The following is a 26500-nucleotide window of genomic DNA, read 5'->3' on the forward strand; positions in this document are numbered from 1 at the left end:
GAACGATGGTTTAATCCTTATTTATGTAATTTGCGTAAATTTCGATGAACAAGTTATGTTAAGCTTGAACACACTACAAATTTGCAACCCTGTAGTGGAGATTTGTAATAGAAGCAATTATATATTTTTTTCATTTACTCTAAGGCATTTCTCAAACCTTTAAAAATGTATAGTTCATTTCATTTCGCTCACCTTGAATGATGCCGGTAAAAACAGCAGAATCAAAGTGAGAAGCATAAATGCTCATAAATAGTGCGTGCACTTTCTCCCTTTCTTATCAATATTTAATAGGGTGAGTTAGAAATAATAGAAATTTGTTTAAGAAAATAAAATAATTTAAATAATTAAAAATCTAGCTGAGATTAAAATCATTTTACCCTACCATGTGCTGATCATTCAATCCATTCAAACATGTTAATTCTTCTTTGCTTTGGCAAATGTTTTAAGCGATTTATTTTGGAATTTAAGTTTAATTGAACGGCACTCTGTGAAAATTAAACGTCAAAAAACTGTTTACCTTCATAGAATGATACATTAAACAGCTGATTTCAAGTTTTTATTTTCTAATGCAGTGTAGTAAACAAATGATTTAGATTATTGAGATATAATGCGAATATGGTAATTAACGAAATATGATATATTAAAAATAAGTATACAATTTTTGGACTTTTACAGTATGGTCACGGATTTCTTTTATCCAAGTATAGGCGGTGTAGAGGAACATGTTTTTAATTTATCTCAAATTTTATTAACCCACGGACATAAAGTGAGTCATAAACTCTTAATGAGTATTTTAAACTTAACCTTCACATTTTTATGTTCAGGTCATTGTATTAACACACTCGTATGGCGATTGCAAAGGAATTCGTTACTTAACGAATGGTTTAAAGGTTTATTATTTACCAATTAAGCCATTTTACAATCAATGCATACTGCCAACAATACTATGTCAAATACCTCTAATACGGTGTGTGCTACTAAGAGAAAGCATAGAAGTTGTACATGGGCATTCTGCATTCAGCACGCTGGCACATGAAGCAATGATTATAGGTAACATGCTAGGTTTAAGGGTAAGTTAAAATAGTCAACAACCAATGCGATTATACAAAAATTATTATTGCTTGCAGACAGTTTTCACGGATCATAGTCTTTTTGGCTTTGCTGATTTATCGGCCGTTTTTACTAATAAAATGTTGCAGATTAATTTGGCAAATGTAAATCACTGCATCTGTGTCTCTCATATTGGTGAGTTAATATATTATATACATATGTATATATGTATATTGATGCGTCAATGACAAATATTTCTCATATGTACAGGTAAAGAGAATACTGTGCTGCGTGCACGCATACCGAAAGAAAATGTTTCTGTCATACCAAATGCTGTCGACACTGCCTTATTTACACCAAATCCAAGTAAACGACCTACAGACGGTACAAGTAAGTGCTTAATTTTCATTTATTGAAATTGCACATGCACATAACTGAATTTTTTTTAATTTCAATTTAGTTAACATTGTTGTTGCCTCGCGTCTTGTTTACCGTAAGGGAATCGATTTGTTAGCCGGTGTCATTCCACGTTTTAGACACACGCCTAATGTAAATTTTATTATAGTAGGCGATGGACCAAAACGGGACCTACTCGAAGAGATACGAGAAAAGGCCAATATGCAAAATCGCGTTGAATTAATAGGAGCAGTTGAACATTCTCAAGTTCGCGACATTCTTGTACGTGGGCATATTTTTGTAAATACATCACTCACTGAAGCGTACTGCATGGCTATAGTAGAAGCAGCTTCATGTGGTCTACAAGTAGTGTCCACCCGGGTGGGTGGTATTCCCGAAGTATTGCCATCAAATTTAATCATACTTACGGATCCTGAAATTGATTCTGTTTACCAAGGAGTACTCAAAGCTCTTGCCCGCTACACACAGTTTTGTAAAAAACAAAAGCTATACCCAGTCGAAACAAGTATTGGAAAAAGTGGCATGTTTTATAGTAATGGCGTTTCGATCGGCAATGGCACAAATTCAACTACAAAAGCAAATAAACGGAAGAATAATAAAAAATATACTCATTCAAACTTAAATAAACAAAAAGAACCAAAAAGTATTGGAGATTTCGAAAATCATGAAGACGATGCCGTTCTTTGTCCATATAGATGTAACGAAATTGTGTCAACGTTATACAATTGGGAGAATGTTACACAACGTACAGAAAAAGTATATAAGCGTATTTTAGCCGAACCTGAGAAATCGCTTGGGGAATTACTTTACGGTTATCTGCGCAGTAAAGTCTGGCCATTCCTGTTGGTGATATCTATGGCACATGTTATACTATTATTTTTGGAATATTTACGTCCACGTCGATATATGGAAAAAGCCAAAGAACTGACACTCTTGAGAAAACAATAAACTACATTTATTTTTGATTATGAATATGTACAGTTTAGTTAAAATTTAAATTACTAGAAATACAATGTATTTTTATAAGTAATAATAAGCCATTTGCTGGGTGCATTTTAAATAATTTTAACATACATAAATTTTTCCTTACTACCAAACCAAATAAAATAATATTAAAATCTTATTTTAAAACCGTATTTTATAATGGATTGCACAGAACTTTTGAAATATTCTGTGGCATGAATTCTCAAAGCTGGTCATACCAATATCGCACAAAGGACTATTATAATATCGGTATGTTTTATTTTCCACTTTCTTTTGGAGTTAAGTAATCCTAGTACGGAAATATATTCTAAAATCTCTGAAAATGTTTATATGATTTTGATCTCCGAAAATGTTTTTGGAACCGGCCTCAAAACATAACAAATAGACCCACTTCCTAATCTTAACCGATAATCTTTCCTAGAGATTAAAGCTAATCGATAATAGAAAATAAATCGATTATTATATAAATCATTTTCTTTTACCATCTCAACCGAACAGCTGTCGGAACCACACGCACTTGATAGAAAGAACAGAAAAAAAAAACAACGAATGAGAAAAATTCAAAGCAGCAGCTGGGCGAAGTTGGACAATAAAAAAAAAAAACAAATAGGAAAAACCTATTAATACGTCTAAAATTGCGCATAGTACAGCGCAACACAAATAAAATAGTTTTATTTATTTTACTAAAATACTCTGCCGCTAAAACCCGCCATGGATTTGCTGAATTCAATACTCAATTCAATGGAAAAACCTCCCGCAGCCACAGAGCAACAGAAAAAAATGATCAAAAAACAAAAAGAGCTTGCTGAACGAATTAAAAACAAACAGAAAGAAGAACTAAATCGATTTCGCAAATATGTAGAGGATCGTATCGGACGATTTGCCAAGGACGATCGCCCTCATATTGAGTTTCAACCGCTGGATAAAGTGCACCGTGCCATTATTCATGAGGTAGCAGAATTCGGTGGCTTTATAGCAATGAGTTTTGGTCGCGAAGATATCGACCGTCATTCAGTTGTTTATAAAAAAGAAAATGCACCATCGGAAGATGAAATAGCAGCTCGGCGCAACGGTGACGGTTGGAATGAAGAAATTGCCAAAGAATATGCTGAAAAGCGAAAACAGCAACGCGAATTGGAAAGTGAACAAAAAAGACTGGCACGTGCTTCCACCCTACTACCACCTACCACAGAGTGTGACATTAAACCAACGACCAACTATAAAGATAAGTACGCTCATCTTATTGGGCAAGATGCAGCCTTAGAGGCTGCACGTAAAACAGAAACTAACCTGAGTTATGGTTTCGTGCCCAGCAAAAACAAAAAGGATATGCGTTCGATTGAACAAACTTTAGCTGATATTCAGGCAAAGAAGAAACGAAAATTGGAGCAGCAACAACAGAGTGCATTACCCAAACTGGAACTTAAACAACAATCTGTTGTCAATGAACAAGAAAGTGCTTTAAGCACGCAACAACCGCAAGACAAACAGGAGCCCAATGTTGTTGGAAGCAGTGCTGGAGCAGACAAGTGATAATTCTAGCGAGCCACTATTATCATACTAAAACACGCTTGTAAAACGACTGCTTTGTGTCTTTGCATCAATTTGCAATAAATTGCAATATTTTTACTATTTACGAGATCACAACTGAATTGTTAACTATTTGAAATGGTATTGAGTAAAAACACATAAATATATTATAATGAAAATATACTAACGCGTTATAATTATAAATGTTTCTAAGTACATGCATATAAGAAGTTGATTGATATACGTGTTTGTTTATGGCATAAACTTTATGCAATCGTTAAATACATGTAAGCTGACACACGTTTGTCCCTATATTATGAAAATAGAAGTTTGTGATCCTTAGAGTATTTTTTCAGCTTCTAAAAAATTTAAAGTTTTAGTGGTTTTTTCATATTCTAAAACTAGAATGCTTGTTTTGTTAAAATTCAACTGCTCACTCATATACATACATATGTATATATTTCATTTACGGAAGCACACGCGAAGTAGTAAATATGGTGTACGTCAAAAATGAATAAATAAAATGATTTCCTTCAAATACGAATATTCGAAATTGAAAAGAAATCGCCATACTATTGGTTACTGTAATCGTTTATTGAAGGCGTATTAACTAATTTGATATCATACGTTAACAACTTATTTGAATATACATAGGTATTTGAGACTAATATATTTTGTATTAAGAACATTCATATACTATTGAATATTTATTTAAAATATTTTATGTTAATTTTAGCTTGTTTAGTTTATGCTCAAATTTTGCGGTATAAATATATGGAAATAATTCAGAATATACTAATGTATACGAAGATAATGAAAATTTCTATTTTTTTAAATTAATATATGCATGCGAGCAAACATAATTTTCTTTACAAAAGTCTTATTTTAATTTATATAAATATATTGTTTTTTATTTTATTAAACTCTTTATGAATAAATTGTCATTAACCGGTAGATGCAAGTAGAATATCAGTTGGAGAGATTTTTTCTTCATAATAAAGCTTTTGTCAACTTACTATATACTTATATGTAAATATATTTGAGAATGTACTTTAATACTTGATTATATTTATAAATGCTCATTTGCAACTAAATATTTCAACCATTGGTATTTTTGTTTCTTTTTGTATTTACATTTGGATGATAATTTACGTAGTAAATGAGCATACAACAAATGCCGACGTAATAAAAGACAATGGCCAAAACACAAATTGTGTAGAAAAGACTAATAGATTCTAAAAGATTATTTGGTGGATAATATATGAATAAGCCCACACATATGATATTTTCTATCGAACAAATTAGATAGTACAACGCATATTTGTATCTCGTTGGTGCCTCCTTGACTGGAATGTAAATGAATATGTAAATGAAACCTAATGCGATGCAAAAGAGAAAATTATTAATAGAAATAATGCTGGTGAATTCCGGACGTTCCACTATGTATGTGACGAATCCCAATATGACGGCGTGCAGAACGCAAGCAACTATTGTCCAGACGGGAAAAAGCACAGCCACAAAAGCCATACAAAAGATGCGCGATACTAAAAAAGTCAAAATAAAGTATTTTTCCTTTTATCATTTTTTTATTTAATTTATGTTTAATTTTACTTACGTGAAATACAAAAGTGCCAACAGAGATGTGGCGCCATATTCCAATAGCTTAACTTGTTTTTATTTGGTTGCGCGGCACGTATGCATCGATTATAACTGAATAACGTCCATGGTACGCTCGAAAGATAAAGCAGCACACTAAGTATTTGTGTAGCTGTTAAAATAAAGTATAAAAAAGTTCTATATTTGTTATTGAACAAAAAAGTACGAAACAATGGCGAGTTTCTCAGATTCCGATATCAATTTAAATGATGTTTTGTAGGCAATGGTAAAAATATAAGATTTGCAATATCGTAATACTGACTTCAGTCTACTAGAATATACATTTATTATAAATTAAAAAACTGTAAATTGTTCTACTATTTTCAGTCGTACTAGTCTCTCTGTTTTTGAGAGATCGATCTAAAATTTGGCACATGTCCTTTTCTCCACGAACCATCATTGGATCACTATAGCATTTAGCTGCCATAAAAACTGAACGATCAAAATCATATTCTTGTATGAAAAACTTTATTATTTAGCAAGATGAATTCCGGAAATTTGGAATTGCAACGGTGCAATCTCCGAAAAATTGTTCAGATCGGACCACTAAAGCACATACATATGTATGTAGTTGCCATACAACCAGAGCGATCCAAATACTTCTTCTTGTACGGAAAACTTTTTTATTTGACGAGATATTTTCACGAACTTTGATATGGATTATTGTCTAAATAAATAATAATCTAAACAAAGTTTTTTTATGGAAACTTCTTTTTATGAGGGGTATCTTCCATGCTATCGAAGTTAACATGTGTTCTTGTTTCCAATAAAACCTATTAATCACACTTTCGGTTCCATATCATTGTTTGCAAAAAAGACATATTTTATTTACTGAAAAAAAACTGTTCCAAAAGCGTATTTACAAAGCTCAATATAAATAAATTTACTGTTACCAGCTAATTTGAGTTTAAGCATTATAAAACTTAATTTTTTTGTGGTTTTAATTATTTAAGTAATTAGACGTACCTGTGATTTGATTTTCTTGCATTAGTATTATTGATATTTGCAATATTTTTTGTGGAGCCGTTTCCATGAAACACTCAAACAAACGAATCAAAGCAATGTCGCTTTCTTCTTTCGTAGTGCGATTGTAATAACTGTAAATAATGATACTCATATGTAGGTATAATGAAATAATTAGTAATAGCATTGCTGTGTTGCCTACTCTGATTGCTCATCTCGATCTCCTTGCAGTTCCGCACGTTTACATTTTAAGGAATAAATAAGCGTATTCCAGTATCTAAAAAAACATTGGTAAATGGCAATATAATATTTTTATATATTCTTTAACCTAAGAAAAAGTGAAGCCACTATAACCAGTAATGCCGTTTTCGTTGCCTTCTTGAATCCGCCGTCAAATTTTTTATCTTGATAACACCTAAAAATATTTTAAAATTCATAGCTAATTAGAATTTCAAATAATATTTGTAATACCGGTGTTAAAAGTTATTTAAGGGGGAAGTATTGATGAAGAATGTTATGACTAATTTCAATTTTCGATCGCAGCGAAATTGGCGAAGTTACAAGTTTTTTTATACCTTCCTTATGAACATTGTACATCAGATTTCAAAACTTTAAAGTAATAGTAATAGCTTGCAATTATTTAACGTACATTGTAGCATATATTAGCGCAGTGACACACATTGGCACCACCATGCATACCACTGTCCAAATGCAATAACTTTGTTCTCCTTGCTGATAATAGTCCACAGCCAATTTGATATTAAGTAACACAGCAATTGCGCGTATTAATATGGAAATAACTGTCATGCCTATCTCTAAGTACGAAATTGTTTCATTCATCCGCTTGCTTGCTTCAGTATCAACCTCATCCCCGAAGGTACCATCTGCCTCCGTTTCCATGCATTGTGGCAAAGTGCTTTTTAGTATGCACCGACTGTGAGTGTACTTCATCCATTCCAAAAGGGTAGAAATGTTATTCGTTGACGCCATTACTACTAATATATTGAAAATTAAACATTCCAAGCCTATTGCAGTTCGCAGGTAATCAAATTCATTTGTTAAACGCCTGCGCAGACTGATAGCTATGAATTTTTTTCGTTATACGATGTCCTTGTATTTATCGTAATAGTTAATCCCCACAACTTGGGTATGAAAATGTTAAACTGAAATTTCTTATATGTTCTCGGTAAATAATACCATAAAAAACAATATCACGAGCAACATTTTGCCACAACAAAACAAGCAAAACAAAAAATATTGTGCGAAAAACAAAAACAAATATCAAACAGGCTAATGAACAGCTGATGATGCGAAGTAGATCGATAAAAGTCGATCGATTACAAAAGCGTTGCCAAATCAGAGGAAATATCGAAAGGAGGAAAGATCCAACATCCCCTCTTTCCATTTCCTGTCCAGACTGAGCGAAAAATGAAATAAATGAACAAATTGCAAGGTGACCAAAATTTGAGCGATAATCAATGAAGTTATATACAGAGTTTGCAAACAATGAATTAAAAAAATTACCGAATTCTCATTTAAAGTTCAAATACCAGTTAATTTTAAATTTTTACTATTAAATTAAAAACTAAAAATTTAAATTTCTTGGATTTGGGACTCAACTTTCGATTTTCAATTTTTTTAATTAAAAAATTCGCAACCCTATTTATGTAAGTACATAGTTTTAGGTATTATAAAAAATTTCCAAGAAATGATAATCAAGTTTATTTTAAAGTTTGGCATTTCTGAAAAAATCTAGTTACTTACATTTTTTAAATAAATTCAATTTAAAATACATTTTTCTTGTTGTTTTTTATTATTTTTATTTTATCATTTGTATTATTATCGTTTAATATTATTGTTGTAATTTATAATTATTACGCATTTACTCTCATTATTTCACATTACAGTGTAAGAATTAAACTAATTGTTTACACATATGCCTAAATTGTGTATGCATGTGTATAAGTGTGGGTGTATACGTATGTATTATGTATTAGCTTACAAAGGACAATAATCATTGCTGCCGTTATTAACATTCGACGACGCTTGTCATGCCTTAAGCGCTCTGTATGTTTCTTTTTTGTATTAATTTTTTTATTACTTCATTTTTATAAGTAGTTTAAACTTAGTTTCACTATTAACTTGTAATTTCTTTTCACTTCATAAAATTTTACGTTATTTGTTTGAGTTTGTTTGCTGTTCTTTTATATAAATTACTTCTCAAAGTAAATACTAGAGTGGATTTATGAGTGTTAAAGCGTGTCTTTACGCGATTACTTATTTTTTTTTGTTCTTTTCTATTATAATTTGCATGGGCAAGGTTCATTATGTATGTATATGCATGTATGTATATAAATGAATTATTTTGTATGTGGGGGAGGAAATTGTGATTCACTTTTTTCTTTCTTACAATTTTACTCATTACTATGTATTTAATTTATTATTATTTAATCGGTACTTAACTTAAGCAATTAATTAATAATTTCCTTTTGTATATTTGTAAATTTTTTTTCCATACATATTGTATGTTTAATTTTGAAGTAAAATAAATGTTATTCGCTAATAAATGAAAACTAAAGCAAAAATAATTACATTCGTAACACAATAACTAATTTGTATATTTTATATGTAACTCAACTTACTACGAAGTTACATACATACTACATACATATGTACATGAGCATGTACTTGCTATAAATGTATGTTCTAATTTATTATAGATACTGGTAAATTACATATTATTAAAAATCAACGCACAACATAATTTATTTTTTATTTTAATTTTAATTTTCATTTTAGTTTTATTTTTTTTCTTTTTGTAGCTTGAAACTTATTTTTACACACTCTTGCATATTTTGTAATTTAAAAACTCTGACCCGCATTAATTATACTTGCACAGGCTTTTAACTTATAAATAGTAATAAAAAGAAACTAAAATAATCAATATGTATGCCTATAAATTATAAGTTCAAATTTTATATTCTTTGTTTTTTTACTCTAACACAAACGCACGCATACTGTTTTGTTTTTAATTAACAACTATAATTTTATTTAACGTTGAACTTATTGTTATAAGAGCATTTCATATACTTTTATGTTTCAATAAAAAAACACCGCTCTTGGGTCTGGAAGAAAAAGCTACAAATACATGGGTTTCTTTTCATTTTTATTTATTTATTTTTTTTTTTCTACGCTAAAAAATTAGATTTTTTCATTATGTGTACACTGTGGTTGTTACTGCCTTTCATTTTTTATTGTTTCTTACTTTTCATTTTATTAAATTTAAATATTTGTTGGTTGGTGTTATTCACTTAAGTATGCATGTTTGTAAATATAGGCATTAGTGTCGGCTAAACTGCCACAAACGACGCTCATTCGGCTTTACTACCTATCATGCCCCTCCCCGATATTTCAGTCTGTCTTTGCAACGCGCTATTGTAAGTATTCACTTTATATCTGGTGCAAGTCGCATTTTGGGAATTTGTTAAAATTTCGCTTTAGACTTTGATTATATGCATGTGTGTATGTGTATATTGCTTTCTATTGTAGTGAAAGTTTGGTGTTCATTATTTGCCAAGGATTTCGAGAGAGAGCAAAACTAATTTAGAGGCATAAAAAATATACATATGAGTGTATATAAGAATGTACATATGTACGTCTTAGGCAATATGCATATGTTTACGATGAATTAATAAAAACTTGTGATTAATAAAAATAAAATCTCATCTTAGTAATCTTCGAAAGTAAAATTGAGTTAAATGCATAAAGCAGCCATGCACAGACTTCTCCTCTGCTGCGAAATTCAACTGTTTACTTAATCCTTCTTGATAAAGAAAACGCGTTTTAACTATAAATATAATATAATGTACGACAAAAAATTGTAAAACATAAAAAAACTGACAACTTCATATGTCAATAACTGCAATCGAATAAGCGTATGTATACGTACATATGTACATGAATAATCCCAAAACTTTGAGGTCGCATTATTCCTAATCGGTCTGCATATGTATGTACATAAAATCATTGCTTGTTTTTGTGATTACTTTCAATTAAAGTTCTTTTTGTTTTTATTACTAATATTACCTAACATTATGTAGTAAATTTACGTGAGTGTATATGTACGTATGTCCTCTACTGCAATTCTTTGACATTTGATTTTTTATAACCGTTAAATTTAATAGGAATCTGTCGAGCCTGAAGTAGTTTGCATTTCATATTCATTTTTTTACATAATTTTTAATTTTATCCGTTATTTTTTTATGTTTTATGTGGTTTGAATGAAAAATGCATACATACGACGTATAATGCATTGTATAATTATATACATACATATATACAAGAGGTTCGGTATACTAGTAATATGCACATACCGAGTAGTACACGAACTAACTGAAGATGAACGCGGTGGCAGGCATTAATACGAAAATCACAAAAAATTAAAGAACTATACTAATTTTGACTTTTGTAAAAATTTTAAATGTGTACCATTAAAAAAAAACCAATAGTGCTAATTACAACAAAAGATTATAAAGAAATCGAAAGCAATAAATGAGTTATACAACATTGTTAGGGTAAAAGCTACCATTATTAAAATGTGCAACTGTGTGGCAATTTAAAGCAGTAAAAACTGTCAATTTTATTATGATAAATGAATGGTCAATTATTTTTTTTTAATTTGGCGTTTTAAATTTATTTCTTGTCGTCATGACCAATAAACAAATACCTCCTCCTGCAAATAACCATAAGAAATATACTTCTGAAAAATAGTTAGCTAAACAAAATAAAATTTGTATTTAAAGATATGAGAATAAGGAAAGAATTTAACTTTGCATTTTATATAATATTGTTGACGACGACAAAAAAAATTGGTTGCCATAAATAATCGAAATGTATAGTATTTTGCACAAAAAATTACATCACTGCACATTTTAAACAAATAAATGCTTGAACACACCCAAAATGTTGGCTTCATCTCTATTGCTTTCAAAAAGTTATAATATAACTACAAAGTTAAATCTTTATGATTATATATTAACTGAATTTCAAACATGATGATTGCAAGCAAAGAGGATGTTCGACTCTCAATCACTGCGGCAAGGTGTCATATTCGACCAAAAAATGTTGCACTATCTGCAGAAAAACAACAGTGTCGCAATATTCGTGCTGTTATTTGCTTGCCCGAACATCCCCAACTCTATATGTATATCGTTTTTACATGTGCAACAAACATAAATTTTAGACATTAGTCCTAAAATAAATTTTTATCGTTTTTTATGTCATACAATTAAATGCAAATAAAAGGTGTTTTCCGTTTTCGCAAAACATTAATCAATAAGTTTACCACCCGTTCTCTGCAAATTAAAACTTGTATCTTTCGTTCATATACATATGTTTTTCGACTATTCCCTTAAGTTTCAATATTAATTTTAGATAATCTATTTACACTATCTTGATACCTGCAGATGTCCCTTTTTATTTTTTTGAAGTGTTTTTCCATGAACTTACCGGAAAGAGAAAAGGTATTTTGAACTCAAATTATTTGAAAGTGTATTTGTTTAATTTAAAAATATTCTGAGTGAAGCTTTAGTAATCATACCGCGAATAAAACGCACTTGTAGTGATTAAATTTAATAAGTTTTCAAATATTAAATTTTCGTTTGCACAAAAATGGTCATATACTATTACGGAAAATATGAAATAAACACTATTGTCTTCATGTTTTCAAAAATGTTACGAAAAATCAAATTTTGAAAGAATTCGTCAAATTTTTTAAACCCCAAGCGATTGCCAAAAGTGATTTGTGAAAAAAATTGCATAGTTTTTTTGGGTTTTCACCATACGTATATTCTAAATCTTATCGTACATTATATAAATTTATTATATTGTTTCTTATTGTATTTTTTTGCTGCTGTATGAGTGTAGTATACAACTATATAACTGTTGCTTATTCATATATGCATGTATTGTGGCTAGCAGTTATACATAGTATGTAATATATGTAATAATCGCCTCAAAATATATTCACATTCGAGATACTCGTACATAGTTTTCATACAGAAATTCAACCGCACTTATGTATTTATAAAAATATTTCAAAATATTTTTTATTTTCAGTTGTCCTTAAGTTTTTTCTAAACATTTCTTTAAATGTTTATGTTGTATGATTTTGAAATGGTAAATAAAAAATATGTATTTTGTTTATACACGCTAAACGAACGAAAAATTGGTATTTCTATTTTTTGTTTTTATTTTAATTTTGTAATTTCGTTTTATATCAACATTAAATGCTAGTTTTGAAAAATAATAATAATAACTGCCAATAATAATCGGTACGATGATAAAATAATAAATTCTAATGCGTTGGCATTTTAAGTCAAGCCCATACGCCACTTTAATATTGAGTTTTTCATTATATTTTCTCTTTATTTTTCTTCTTATTTGCCCCTAAACTATGAGTGTCTCTCTTTAATCCTAACATTTATTGCTAATGTTACAATAAATCAAATTAATCGAAACAATATTTTTAATTATAAAATAATCGTATCTGAGTTGTTTGCCATTATTATTCAAAGATGCCGCTATTTCTACTCTTTAAACGATGTCAACTAGCTATTATTGGTGAGTCATGTTTTGTGTTGTTTTTGTTTTTTTTTTTGTAATATTTGCTGTTGTGTTGATTGCTTGTGTGCTTTCCAACACTCAAAATGAGTAGTAATTTTTGTTTTGGGGAGTAGTTTATTTGGAGTCTTCACTTTTTAAAAAACTTTATGCAGTTGGTTGATGGTTTAATGGAATTTTAATAACAAATGAATGCATGATGTACGTACTTGTCTCGGTTGTATGTGCCGCCATGATTTTTAAAAGCAGTGTTGATTTAAAGTATTGTTACTTTTTTAGTACAGCATATTGTGTCTTGGATTCCCTTGATAGTGCTTGCTGGAGCTACAACTACTTTTAGCTTTGATTTTGCATTTGCGGCATACATACGTTTTGTATTTTACATAGTTGTATGTACTTTCTCCCTGTTAAATTTCATAACTTTGTTTTTAATTCTCGTCTGTTTTATTGTTTTAATATTTGTTACTTTTTGCTTGATTTTTATGTCTCATTCAATATTTCTGGTTTTATTCACTTAAATATTACGTTATATAAGTTCCATTTTCATTTTTGAGTGGAAAATTGTTAATTCTTTCTTTTTTTGTTTATTTTTCTTTTGTTTTTTTTTTATCTTATATGCTCCTCCTTCTACTTTTTCTTGTTTACTTTGTATTTGCTTAAATCTATTGATTTTCATCATCATCACCGTCGCCATCATCGTCTCCATGCTCCTCATGCTGCTGCGAACTTGCAGCAAGTAACGCGGCTTTCTGCGCTGCAGCCTGCTGTGCTTGCATTGAAGGCGCGGACATCGGTATTTTCCCGCTAGTTTTGTACTCGGTCATTTCCTGCAATTTATTAATATTATTATTAATACAAGTAATTATATTGAATCATCCATTACATAAACGCTTTACACCATAAAAGCAAATTAAATGATGAGCAAATGGTTACACTTACCCGCTCGTAGCGCGCCTTGTCCTTCTCAGCCATTAACTCGTACTTTTGTTTAACCTCTGGTTCCACATCGGACCATTTACGGCCGAGCTCCTTGGCTATATCGCCAACACCGTACTCTGGATTCGCAGCTTTAACTTTGTTACGTTCATCATTGCAAAACCAGAAGAATGCAGATCTAAAATATTCAAAGAAATATCATTTAATTAGATTTTATATTCCACGATGAAAGTTTAGTAAATTGTAAAAGTTTAATGAATGCATTGTTAGCTACGAACTCACAATGATCTTTTCGGCGCGTTCGGGTCCTTAATCATTTTCCTCTTCTTGCCACGTCCTACCACGGTTCCTTTGGGCGGTACATAATTTTGCATCTCCATCTCATATCGCGCCTTATCTTTTTCGGCCATCTCATGGAAGCGCTTCTTCTCCTTATCCACCATTGTCTGAAAAATTAAATGCGCAAAATAATTAGTATAAAATAGGAAAACGATGGAATAATTAGAAGTATAAAATATCTACATGAGAGCGCACCACCAAAGTTATTCCTTTAGTAAATTAAATCAAAATATTTTAAAACTGTAGGCGAATGACACGAGCGATACATATGTATCTCTTAGTATGCCCCAAGAACAATTTAATTGATATACTGTTACAACAACAAACAAGTTGATAAACTGTTCCACAATAGCAACATTTAAAAAAAATAATATTTTTCAAATATCAAATTTTTAATTTTTCAGTTTATCAATGAAAACTCCAACTAGTGTCTCATCACTTTTGATTTGTAGATCTGAAATTTTTAACATTTTCTCTCCAAGAAGTTGATCATTTGTCGTAATCGCCTATATTGAACCAATATAGCATATACATATGTACATAGCTGTCATACAAACTGAATGATCAGAATCATGTCCTTGTATGGAAAACTATAATATTTCACGAGATTTGACATGGTTTATTGCTTAAGGCAAAATTACAATATTCAAAAAAATTGTTGAGATCGGATCACTTATCATGTAAGTATTATTGTTGTTGTAACTGTTATCTACTCCCACATGAGTCAACATTTAAATGAAATTATCTTCAAAAAGGTGGTAAATAAAGGTCTTTTAGGTTGGATTGGCATCGAATTGTCATTATAAAAAAAATTGAGTATTATTGTTGTTGTAGGTTGGTTGGCATCAAGTCAAACGTGCTAATTCGATGGGGTCGGACCGTAGGGAGAGGGGTGTTAGATGAATGGGGTTTGTTAGAGACATGTGGGGGCTCCATGACACCAAGTACGCCATTCACTTAGAGGGAGTCGGTGGAGCTGTTAATACCTCCACTTTGAATGGCGGTCTCTCTCGACGTACAAAAACCAAACTCGTATAAGTCACTCATTATTCCCGTCCTGCAGAGGTTTGGACGATAACAACTGATGAGTCGACGTTGCGAGTTTTCGAGAGAAAGGTTCTGCGAAAGATTTATGGTCCTTTGCGCGTTGGACACGGTGAATATCGCATTCGATGGAACGATGAGCTGTATGAGATATACATACGACGACATTGACATAGTTCAGCGATTTAAAAGACAGCGGCTCCTCTGGCTAGGTCATGTTGTCCGAATGGACGAAAACACTCCAACTATTGAAAGTATTCGACGCTGTACCCGCCGGGGGAAGCAGAGGAAGAGGAAGACCTCCAAACCGTTGGAAAACCAGGTGGAGAAGGACCTGGCTTCGCTTGGAATATTCAATTGGTGCCACGTAGCGAAAAGAAGAAGCGAATGGCGCGCTGTTGTTAACTCGGCTATAAAGAAGAAGAAGTAAAAGGCGGTCAATGTGTGCCTGAAGTAAGTTGCGACCGAAGTCTGGTCGGCGTAGTGTTCGATGACGTCAACGTAGTCAAGGAAACACAATCTGATCAATAAAAATCCAGTCCTTGTTTGGGAAACTTTTTAGTTAACGAGATATCTTCACGAAATTTTATTGCACAAGGCAACGGTACAATCTCCGAAGAAATTATACAAATCAGACCACTATAGCATATAGCTGGAAACTGACAGATCAAAATGAAGTTTTTGTATGGAATCTTTAGTTTTTGTGAACGGCAACCGAACGTTTTATCTTGTTTAAGGAGTATTCTTATATTTTCAAATAGCTGATTCATATGTGTATGTACAAGTATGTATATATGTAAGTATCGAGGCCCTTCACGTCTACTATACTGAACAGCATACGGAAAGCCGCAGTATTCCACCATTCAAGTTTTAATTTGCTTGGCAAAGTTCATTTCTTACTACGCTATTCCAACAGTCATGCCCTCTTATCATCTATTCCATTTCACCCAAGTGTCGTTGGAGTCAAACTTAAATTTTATAGGTTTTACAATCAGCGCACGTTCTTAGTAACATCCGCTCTATCGCCTCATCAGTTTTATAAAGGAATATGTGCTTTCTGTTTTAAAAAGGATAAATTGTCTTCACCACCCTTTCAATTTATCTTGTTGGGTTATGTGGCATGGAAAAGGTATTTCTAATGGTCAGCAGGCGTAATTTGTGGAAATTAATTGTCCGAAGCACTACGAAACATATTAACGCATGAAAAAGCCAGTGGCCATAGAGGCACGCACATGTCACGTGTGAGCAACTTTTATATTTCAGTATATCTGCAAGATACATACATATGTACATATATGTATCTAAAATTTATACGCATGTAATAGGAACAAATATATTAGCATATGTCACTTTATTCTTAATTCAACCATAATTTACGCTTTTTCCATTAATCAGCTCCTTAAAAGCCGTTCATTAAAATCACAATCAGTTCGTATTTCGCTTTAATTTCTTAATTTGCTATAAAACTGCTCTTTGTCAGTTTTAAAGCCAAAAGCTGTGGGCTTCATATTACAATATTTGCCATTAAATTTCCTCTTTCGTCCCGACGCCAATAAAATAAGCCACGAACAACGACACAAACCAACAGAGCCAGCCAAAAACCCAGCCCATAATTTCCACCACTCGCAGTGGCAATCCCAGCTGACAGCACTCAACAGAGCGACCCCTGAAAATGCTATGTGCAGTTTTACATACATCCATACATATATACAAAATACCTAGATATAAATATGTACTTATGTAGTATATAGTGGACTTAAGCAATCTACCCGGCACCCAATCCACCCACTTTTCACCTTAGACGTTTGAAGTTGACCGGACTATGAAGCAAAGTGCTGAAGTGAAAAAAAGACAATGCCACACAAACAAATATGTATGGTATTATGTATGCCTACATGTATTTCCCTTGATATCAAGTTCTAGCAAAATTAACCTTCATGTGTATGAATAAACTTTTTATGTTTTTATGAAATGTGACACTGTCTGATGATGTTGTTAACAACATCAAATTCAAACGAATCCTTTCAGACTAACTGTCATACCTGTCAATGGAGTTGGTTGGTTGAAATATAATATATTTTTATATAAGTATAGTCTTTATAAAAATTATTCCGAATTTTCAAAACAATATTATTCTTATTTGTTCTCGGTATCGCCAGAAAATATTCTTATATTTTAGAAGAGTAGATTAAATGTATAAAACCTTAAAGCTTAAGCGGACATTATTTTGGACCTCCATCAGTTTTTAAGAAATATGTAATTAAAAAAAAAATAAATTAAAAAAAATTAAAAAAAAATAGAAAATTTGTAAAATCGGAACATAAGTTTAGAATATGTATTTTACATAGCAGAAATTTCAAAACCAGAAGCCGTGATTTAAAAACATATTCAAATATAAGTTTACTTTTTTTAAACGCAAAGGATTTCCAAACCATAGGGTTAACAGTCTTTGATCCATTGGACTACGTGCAATCTGAAAACGACGCAATTACTTTATATAGCATATACTTATACCTAACATACCTAAACTCAGCAAAAACCCCAGGTATATGTACATACATATATATTATATGTATATATGTATGTATATATGGTACAAGGGCAGGACTTAGTTACTGCTGGATTTTTGAGTGGCAAACTTCCTCTCGCTGTCGCCTCAATGACGGAGAAGATGGTGGACAGAGCATGTGCCATTGCGCAGAATTTTAAAATAATAAGTGAGTAGTAAAGTAAAAAGAGAGAAAGGCAAAACTAAGAGAAATATTTAATGTGGTGGAAGAATGGGTGGAAAAATAACATTCTGGCATTGATTTTTGTGTAAGCCAGATTGTGATGACGACAGCGTTGGTGATGTGTTGTTAAAGCCACCCTTAAAATACAACATTCACACACACGAACAAAAACAATATACATACATATATCGATATATGCTACACTATTCGTACGTGGGTATTTATGTATAAAATCCGGCAAGCAATTTGACACAAAAATTAATCTATATGGATGGCACAACTTTCAGATTACTGATTGCCATTAGTAAAAGCAACGCTATCAGAATCCTGCAGATTTGTCTCTCTATATCTTAGATATGTTACGTTTATGCTTTTGAATTAAAAAATAAGCAATTTTACTACTAGAGTTCAATTGCTTTAACATCTAAAATTGCATATATAAATTACGAACCACAGCATCGCAAACGGAATCATAAAAAAAAAACAAGTAATTAAATATATGAATATGTATGTATGTTTATAAATATATCAGTTCTGCTACGCCGATTTATCTGTCTTCAGAACGGATTAATTCAATTTATTATTTCAATAGGACATTTCTAAAGAAATTCGAATCAAATTAATCTAAACGACCCGAGAACACAATTAGTATCTTCAATATTGTTAAACAATATGTTCTGCCAGCTTCCAATTGTATATTCGTTCAAAAACTTCGTATTAAAAATTTTGGAGTTCATGCCTTCTTTACGGGTGAAAAAACAAGAAAAAACGTTAAACTCGGCTACACCGAACGTATAGTAACATTCTCATGAGTATTTCTTATAACATTTAGAGAGTATAAAAAGATATTTATCTTCATTTTGAAGGTTAGTTTGAATGGCAGCTTGATGCTATTCGATCTGATCGGTTTCTTCGAAGCTTGTAGTGTTGCCTAAGACAATATTGTATGACAAATTTCGTGAAGATATGTTGTAAAAAAGGGCATTTAGTTCGTATGTGAGCTATATATATGTTATAGTGGATTGATATCGGTAGTTCCGACAAACGAGCAGCTTCTTGCGGAGGAAAGGGCAAAATTTTATATCGATATCCGAAGAACGGTTATATGTAGTTCCTGTATATACAGACTAAATCAACTCAGCACTGAACGCTGCCCAGTTATACATATACATATATACATACATACATATGTATATACTTTGTAGGGTCTCGGACGCTACATGTTCAAGTTAAAAACACACAGTATATATGGACCAAAATGCAAATCAGAATATTATAAATTTAGGTTACAATACAATAGGTCGCTAATATACATTTTTTACTTCCAATAACCACACTCTTACGTAACCTCCCGCCAAACGACAAAATTATTTGAACTTCCACATACTTCGGTAACAAAAAACAACTATACGAATATAGGCATATCGTCTGCAAACTACAGGCGAACCCGACAGCTACACCTATTCTTCCCCGGTTCTTCCTTTAGGCTTTATAAAATTTTGCTATGCATGCAATATGTATGGATGTTGTCATCGTCCTTCTTACATACCGACGAGTCTACACTTCAGCAGTTTTCAAATGCAGCAGGACGTTGATGTTGAATGGCAAATGGTTATGTTGCAGACGGTCAACAACACACTCTCATATAGTATGTGTGTAGAGTGTGTGAACCATCTGGATAAGAGGAGCGCAATAAAAGTGAGGGGTCATCTACAGAATTGCATTTCCGTCATTAAATGAATTCGTGTTTTCCAAGCGTTGCCGCCTGCTTCCACACGAATTAATTTTACATGCACCTGCACACACAAGTAAGCGAATGTGTATGTATGTATATATGTATGTATTGTGTATATTAGTATACCAAGAATATTTTTAAAAGCTCTTCTGCTGCCTCGAATCGTCATCGCCGATCGCCCTGATCCCCTGCCAAAGCCCTTTTGACTTTCAGGGTCCTCCCAGTATTCTTTTTTATATTACCCTTTCAGCAATTCTTCTTTCAGTTTTTGTTTTTCTTTCACTTTATTTTGTGCAGTCAACTTAAGGACCAATTCATCCTTTCTTTCTATATTCATTTTTGTTTTTGTTGCATTGCTGCCGGCAGCCACTTTAATATATTTTTTTAAAAACACCTCTCATGCCGTTTTCTTTCACCGGTCGCCGCTCGGTGAACGCACTATAATCGTTTTTGCTTATGAGGGGAAAGCATGTACATATATAAATACACACTCGACACCCTCGACTCCTTTCGTTCTTTCAATACCTTTTTGCATTATTTTTCGCACAGACTTTTCATACAAATATACATAAAAGTATGTATGAATGTATAAAAGCTGACAAACAATTTAAATAAAGTACACAGCGGTGAGTGTGCGTGTATATATAATACAGAGTAAAGTAATGTATAACAACAATAAAAAATATATAAAAGAATTCAAGAATCATAAAAAAGTGTTGGCAAGGACATCTTAAAGCAAAGTGGGTGCCGCTGTAGCTTTCGCTTTCAGCCATTGTTTGGCGTTTTTCATCAAATCTTTTTACTTATTTTTATTGATGAAAGCGTAAGTACTTAAATAACAAAGTTAAGTGGAGACAGGCGCCCATATCTGCTAGGATTGACAAAAGAAACATTTTTGTTCTTGTTGGAGTAGGCACAATTAATAATAATTGAATTATGGTGCTAATAACCATGCACTTTAAAACTTTTGGCAAGTATTATACTTCGTAGTCGTCCACATTTTTGGTAAAACATGGCAATATATATACACATAATTATATAAATAAGCGATGTATTGATTAAAGTGTCTTTAAGATCATATTTTCTATGAAAATCAATACATTTAAAGTTTAGATCATTATTGATCGATTATAGCCGATTTCTTTTAAACTAACTTAAACTGTATTGGTCATGAGTGACCTTTGCAAACTTTTTCTAATTAGTTTTCTGTTTAAAAGAGATTAGGATCAGTCGGTAACACCGAAACCGATAAATTGATTCGACTTCTTAGAAAAAAGTTCCTCAAATTAAAAACCAGACCAAAATTTGCCTAAAAAACAAGAGTCAATATTTTAAAGAACATACGCCGCTAAATCTGAAGTAGTAAGATACATATGTATATAACGTTCAAATTTTGTTTATATTTATCGTTTCTTCGATGACTTAATTTTCCAAATTAACACAAGGTGGCTTTAGTAATTTTTTTTAGAGAAAATTTAAGCAAACTTACCTTCCATCGCTCAGCGCATTTTCGGGAGAATTCGGCAAAGATGACTGTCTCATCGGGATGCTTCTTCTTGTGCTCCTCTCGGCATGTTTGTACAAAGTAAGCGTACGCTGTCATACGGCCTCGGGGCTTCGCATCAGCTTTAGCACCACGAATCATCGTGCTCTATATTTTTGAGAAATAGAATATAAAAAAAATATGAAATTAATAAAAATTTATTGACATATGATTTTAATGATAAATTTTTGTACTCTAAAACTCCACCCTATCTTATGAATATTTAGACTTTTTTATTTGCGAAGAGTTTCTGCCACACTTCGTGATATTAAAAGTTTGCAATGAAGATTGCAGAAGAAAGTCGGAGACCCTATAAAATATATTGGTTCGTGTGTAAGTAATTACGTTTTTTGCGGAATTTAAAAACGATTTTTTGATCAACCTCTCGAGTTGTTATCGACGATTTGTATCGACCAAGGACTTTATTCGCATTATCCACATCGGCTTCAAGAGGCCTTCCACCTTCAACACATCTTCTCCATACACATCACATAATTTTCGCCTAGCTTAAACTATAATTTTACCCTTTTGACAGTAAAACAGTAAAATCTACCGAAAATGTTGTTCCTTCTTCCAACTTCGATAGGGCACCAAACAAAAACTATTCCAAACATCGTAAGAAAATTTATTACAAACAAGTTAAAGTGTATAACGGTAAAGTGTGAATTTGGCTACAAAAAAATTCAATAAAATCAGATGTTGTCATCAAACGAAATTACTTAGTGAACGATCCAGTATATACATATGTATGTATGTATGTATATGTAAATGTGACGAGCTGAGTCCATTTAGTCATGCCTTCAGATTTGAGAAATCAAACTGGATTTTTGCATACGTCGTTTTCCCAAGAATTTACTCATTTGTCAGAACCGCCGACATCGGACTACAATAGCATATAGATGACATATAAAGTTAACTATCAAAATCAAGTCCTTATATGGAAAGCTGATATACTATAAACTGATCGATCCAATATAAGTTGGTTAGTTTTTTATTTGTGAAGGGTATTATAGCTTCAATATCTATTTCTGACATAAGTGGTATCTCCGTACATACATAATCATATGAATAGATAACGACAGAGATGAACCAGCAAAATGAAAAATGGCTTTGCAATAGAATCTTATAGCATCAATAACGAATTATTCGCATACACATACGAATTATGTATTCTAAATGCAAGTATTCAAGCATATAACATAAAATTTACTTGCAGTACGAGCAATAAAACAATAAATTTACATTTTACATAGGATTTTGCACATATACAAATACATAAGTAAATACAATATACATACATACATATATGTACATTTCAATGGAAGCTGAGCAACATTCACATGTATAAATAGACATCTATGCAAGTACATATACTCTTATATGCATGTGTCCATATTTATAATTAAGGTGCCGGCGCCGATGCTCGTGTTGAAGTTGACAGTGATGAAGTGACGATAGGCAAACAGCCAGCCAAACTCATGGCAGCCACAAGTGCATGCACATATTGCATTGCAGCCACACAAATGTGTGGGAGTTTTGAAAATATCTAAGCTTACATATCGGTGGGAGTTCAAATAGCACAGAAGAATTGAAAGATAGCAAAAATATATGTGCATATATACATATGTACACCGAAAGTGTGTATAATATATGCATATATATTCAGATCTGTATACCAAGCATTAACTGCATTTAGTATAAATAGGTATATAGCTAAAATAAAATGCAAGCTTTGTGCGCCACCAGAAGAAGACAGCTAGGCAAAGGACGTTGAGTTGAAGCAAAGTTGTCAGTTTCCAGGCAGCCAAACTGTTATTGCACTGTCACCAAGAACTCTGTTGCAGCAATGTCGTGGATTAAGTGCAAGTGCAATGTATATTTTGTACAAGATGAGTAATAATATGGTATATGAAGGTGGCCTGTCGGGCAATTATTTATTATATCGTATTTAATTCCCTCTGGTGAACAATGTGATGCTGATAAGGCGACTAACGCTGTTGGCGATTATTCGAACATACATATATCGACATACATATCTGAAAATAAAGTTGATGATGATGAAAATGTTGAGGTTTTTATCTAAATGCAGTAGTTAGTTGCCGCTGGAACACGAATTTTATGAGGGTACTGTCATAGTGATGAAGGGATGTTGGGAAATCGATTTGCAATTTGCAACTCGTGAAGGCAGGGCAGTGAACAGTTTCAACCGAAGAATAGTTGAAGTTATAAAGTATAATTTTTTCGTTTATGCATTTCGTTGAATTATGTTTGTATGTATATATGAAATTTTATTCTATAATTTATTATTTCTATTTACTTTGAATATGACACGACTGATCGCTCTGCTGCATATTATTTTTCTAGTTTTCTGTGGAAGTGCAATTATAGTAATGTTGCATTTCAATTGATCTAACCACAACATTTGTACCTATACGCAAAAAAAGCGATTTACACGATTACAAGTAAAAACGCTGCGAGAAGATAGGGTTTTAAAATGACCGAAGTCTAATATTTTTAATTTTACTTTAAGCTAAGTATATATCTTTGATTTATAAGGTTTTTCAGTAAAAAAATAGTATGCATTATTTTATGTTCCAATGACCGGACACGAACACTATTTAGGTGACATTTAATTAAAATTATCTCTGATAAACGGACAAGATTTCATAAAATGTGTAAAGAAAATTGTTCCCAATTTGTAGTTCCCGTTTTTTTACTTGATTTTTGGGGTACTCACAACGTGCCATAAAGCAACGTAAAATCACAAAATCATAAATGTTTATATTAGTTTAAAAAATTTGTTGTTGGATTGCATACTACGCAAATACAACTCTGAACGCTATGTTTGCGGATCGTTATAACTTATAACTTTATGAGACTATGTGAAAACCCTAATTAATTTGTGGTGTTGTGCGACAGTTTTTTAAGACCAATACGTAAAATGATCACCGCAAGCAAATTTACTTGATTAACGAACAAAATAATGCTACGGTAGGTGCCTGGTTATGAGGAATTTCACTCTACATATCTATATCACGAAGCAATAGCGAAACAATAACATATTAATTTGTTATTAATACGAAAGACGCCGTTTTGAAAATTAAATGCTTACGCATAAGTAAAAATGTTTTGTTTTGTCTAACAGTTAGTAATCAGATCCAGGAAATCTGCTGTAGCTAAATTGAGCAAACTCTACGAATTCCAACGAAAAACAGGCTTTATACGATTACTCGGTTTGCCATATAGAATGTTACATTGGGACAAAGAAGCATACGGAAATTGTAATTAAATTCACCGGGTAAATGATATTTCACAAAAAAATATATTTGGCTAAGTTAGTAGGACTGATCAAAATATGAGCGCGATCTGTCAACAAGTTTTTTTCACAGCAGCTGCTTAAGTCGGTACACCTCAGTAGTGCGTTGCTGGATAAAAATAAAAAATATCGAACAAAAATTTTTTTAAAATTTTATATTTCTAACCAAATTTTGTGTGCGGGATCGTTACGAATGAAATAAGAAGTGAAGGATATGGTGCTTGAAATTATGGCTAATGTTAGAGATATGGCAAGGAGCTCAGCATCTTACGCGATATTTCAGGTATGAAACACATTCTTACTCGACTCGTCTCAATAAAGCTGACTTTTTCTTCAAAAAGAGTACGATTGTGACCAATCACCCACGCAATTCCCACGACAGCCGGTTCTACGCACCGCAATTGACCCAGATTTTATCCGACCAAGGGCGATCTAACCCCCTTTGGATCGGTGATTATTAATTTAAGTTTGTCGTCACTAGAGCACCACCCACCGTATTCACTAGATTTGACTCCGTGTGATTTTTTCTTCTTCCCCAAACTGAAATTGCCCGTTTTCAGTTGATCGAAGAGATAAAACAAAATTCGCTGAAGAATTTGAAGGCACAAAAAGTGCTTATGAAAAGTGTTTCGACTGGTGGGCATTACTTTGAAGGCGACAAAGTAAATATTGATGAATAATTAAATATTTTGTGTTTTATTTACAATTTCTGGGTACATTTTTGTCACAATCTATCTCATACGTAAACACACAGATGCGTATATTTGCATGTCATGGGACTTAGTCATCAAATAACATCAAGCGGAAATGCAATTAAAATTATCAAACAGTTCAGTCATAAAACGCTTGAAAAAATATATAAAAATCAAATCATAAAAATTATATTACATATACTTACATTTATAACTTATTTAAAGTGTTCCAATAATATTTAAATTGGTTTGGATTAAACTACAGAAAAAGTTGCGATTCACTCAGAAAAGGGTAAATTGACAGAATTAAAACATGGTAAATTTTCTAAATTCAGAAATTCGACTTTATGGTGAAAATACCTTCTGACCCAGACTAGTAAATACAATGATTATCCTCATAACCGGACACCCCCATCTCCGCATGGAGCTGTCCCTATATGGGGCGCGGCAAGGACGAATGTTTAAAATGTACTCTTAGAGTCAGAAGCTGTAACTCACAGCTATATTTCTATTGAACTAATAAATTGGAGCCAATGTGAATGAATGACATTAGTTTCCGTTGAGCCACCGCGAACTACACGGCACTAGCGCAAAACAATTTGCTGCGATCATTTAAAAAAATGGGAAACGTCTGGCTATGAGGTCTGACCGTAATGAGAAATTTCGCTGCATAAGCTGTCGCAAATCGAATCGATAAAAAAATCATAGATTGGTAACCCATTTTTATGCTCGTGCCACATATTTTAATATAAGAACCACATTGAAATTTCTTAATGACTTTATGTATGAGTTATGACATAATAATTTCCAAAAAAATTTAATATTTTTTTCTAAATAAGATATTTTTATGAAAAAATGCCAAATTACAATTTAAAATTAAAAACTATCGATTTCTTATTGACTTTGTGCATGAGTTTTAACATAATAATTTCCAAAAATATT

The 26500-nt window shown here is 32.1% G+C and overlaps 4 protein-coding genes across 7 annotated transcripts in view; 2 read left to right on the plus strand and 2 right to left on the minus strand.

Moving 5' to 3' along the window:
• The first annotated feature begins 514 nt into the window (after window positions 1-514).
• Window positions 515-2590, plus strand: LOC126758838 (phosphatidylinositol N-acetylglucosaminyltransferase subunit A). The gene is made up of 6 exons (XM_050473236.1): window positions 515-618; window positions 676-766; window positions 825-1070; window positions 1128-1245; window positions 1321-1440; window positions 1511-2590. Exons 1-6 carry the CDS (start codon window positions 608-610, stop codon window positions 2413-2415), a joined length of 1491 nt encoding a protein of 496 aa, XP_050329193.1. The 5' UTR covers window positions 515-607; the 3' UTR covers window positions 2416-2590.
• Window positions 2591-2963: 373 nt separating this feature from the next.
• LOC126758507 (sperm-associated antigen 7) lies at window positions 2964-4164 on the plus strand. Its single transcript, XM_050472792.1, has one exon. It carries the CDS (start codon window positions 3163-3165, stop codon window positions 3982-3984), a length of 822 nt encoding a protein of 273 aa, XP_050328749.1. The 5' UTR covers window positions 2964-3162; the 3' UTR covers window positions 3985-4164.
• A 387-nt stretch (window positions 4165-4551) lies between these two features.
• Window positions 4552-7910, minus strand: LOC126758506 (XK-related protein 6). Its single transcript, XM_050472791.1, has 6 exons — window positions 7250-7910; window positions 6929-7015; window positions 6803-6877; window positions 6604-6734; window positions 5597-5749; window positions 4552-5525 (listed from the first exon to the last, which is right to left on the minus strand). The coding sequence occupies exons 1-6, from the start codon at window positions 7588-7590 to the stop codon at window positions 5080-5082; spliced, it is 1233 nt and encodes a 410-aa protein (XP_050328748.1). The 5' UTR covers window positions 7591-7910; the 3' UTR covers window positions 4552-5079.
• A 967-nt stretch (window positions 7911-8877) lies between these two features.
• The window catches only part of LOC126758615 (high mobility group protein DSP1), a 273973-nt gene continuing 256350 nt past the window's right edge, over window positions 8878-26500 (minus strand). For all 4 annotated transcript variants that reach the window (XM_050472957.1, XM_050472956.1, XM_050472955.1 and 1 more), the window contains 4 exons: window positions 21497-21658; window positions 14440-14603; window positions 14161-14335; window positions 8878-14048 (listed from right to left, as the gene is read on the minus strand). In XM_050472957.1, coding sequence (XP_050328914.1) covers window positions 13884-14048; window positions 14161-14335; window positions 14440-14603; window positions 21497-21658 — 666 coding nt within the window. In that variant the 3' untranslated portion in view covers window positions 8878-13883. The remainder of the gene's footprint in view (window positions 14049-14160; window positions 14336-14439; window positions 14604-21496; window positions 21659-26500) is intronic.

Source organism: Bactrocera neohumeralis, chromosome 5, assembly GCF_024586455.1.
Source record: "Bactrocera neohumeralis isolate Rockhampton chromosome 5, APGP_CSIRO_Bneo_wtdbg2-racon-allhic-juicebox.fasta_v2, whole genome shotgun sequence".
NCBI lineage: Eukaryota > Metazoa > Arthropoda > Insecta > Diptera > Tephritidae > Bactrocera > Bactrocera neohumeralis.

Coding starts and splice junctions, on each gene's coding strand:
- LOC126758838 (XM_050473236.1), top strand. Junction 767..824: donor TATTAACCCACGGACATAAA/GTGAGTCATAAA, acceptor TTTTATGTTCAG/GTCATTGTATTAACACACTC. Junction 1,441..1,510: donor ACGACCTACAGACGGTACAA/GTAAGTGCTTAA, acceptor ATTTCAATTTAG/TTAACATTGTTGTTGCCTCG.
- LOC126758507 (XM_050472792.1), top strand. CDS start 3,163: ATGGATTTGCTGAATTCAATACTCAATTCAATGGAAAAACCTCCCGCA.
- LOC126758506 (XM_050472791.1), bottom strand. CDS start 7,590: ATGGCGTCAACGAATAACATTTCTACCCTTTTGGAATGGATGAAGTAC. Junction 7,016..7,249: donor GCGCTAATATATGCTACAAT/GTACGTTAAATA, acceptor AAATATTTTTAG/GTGTTATCAAGATAAAAAAT. Junction 5,750..6,603: donor GCAAGAAAATCAAATCACAG/GTACGTCTAATT, acceptor TTATTTTAACAG/CTACACAAATACTTAGTGTG.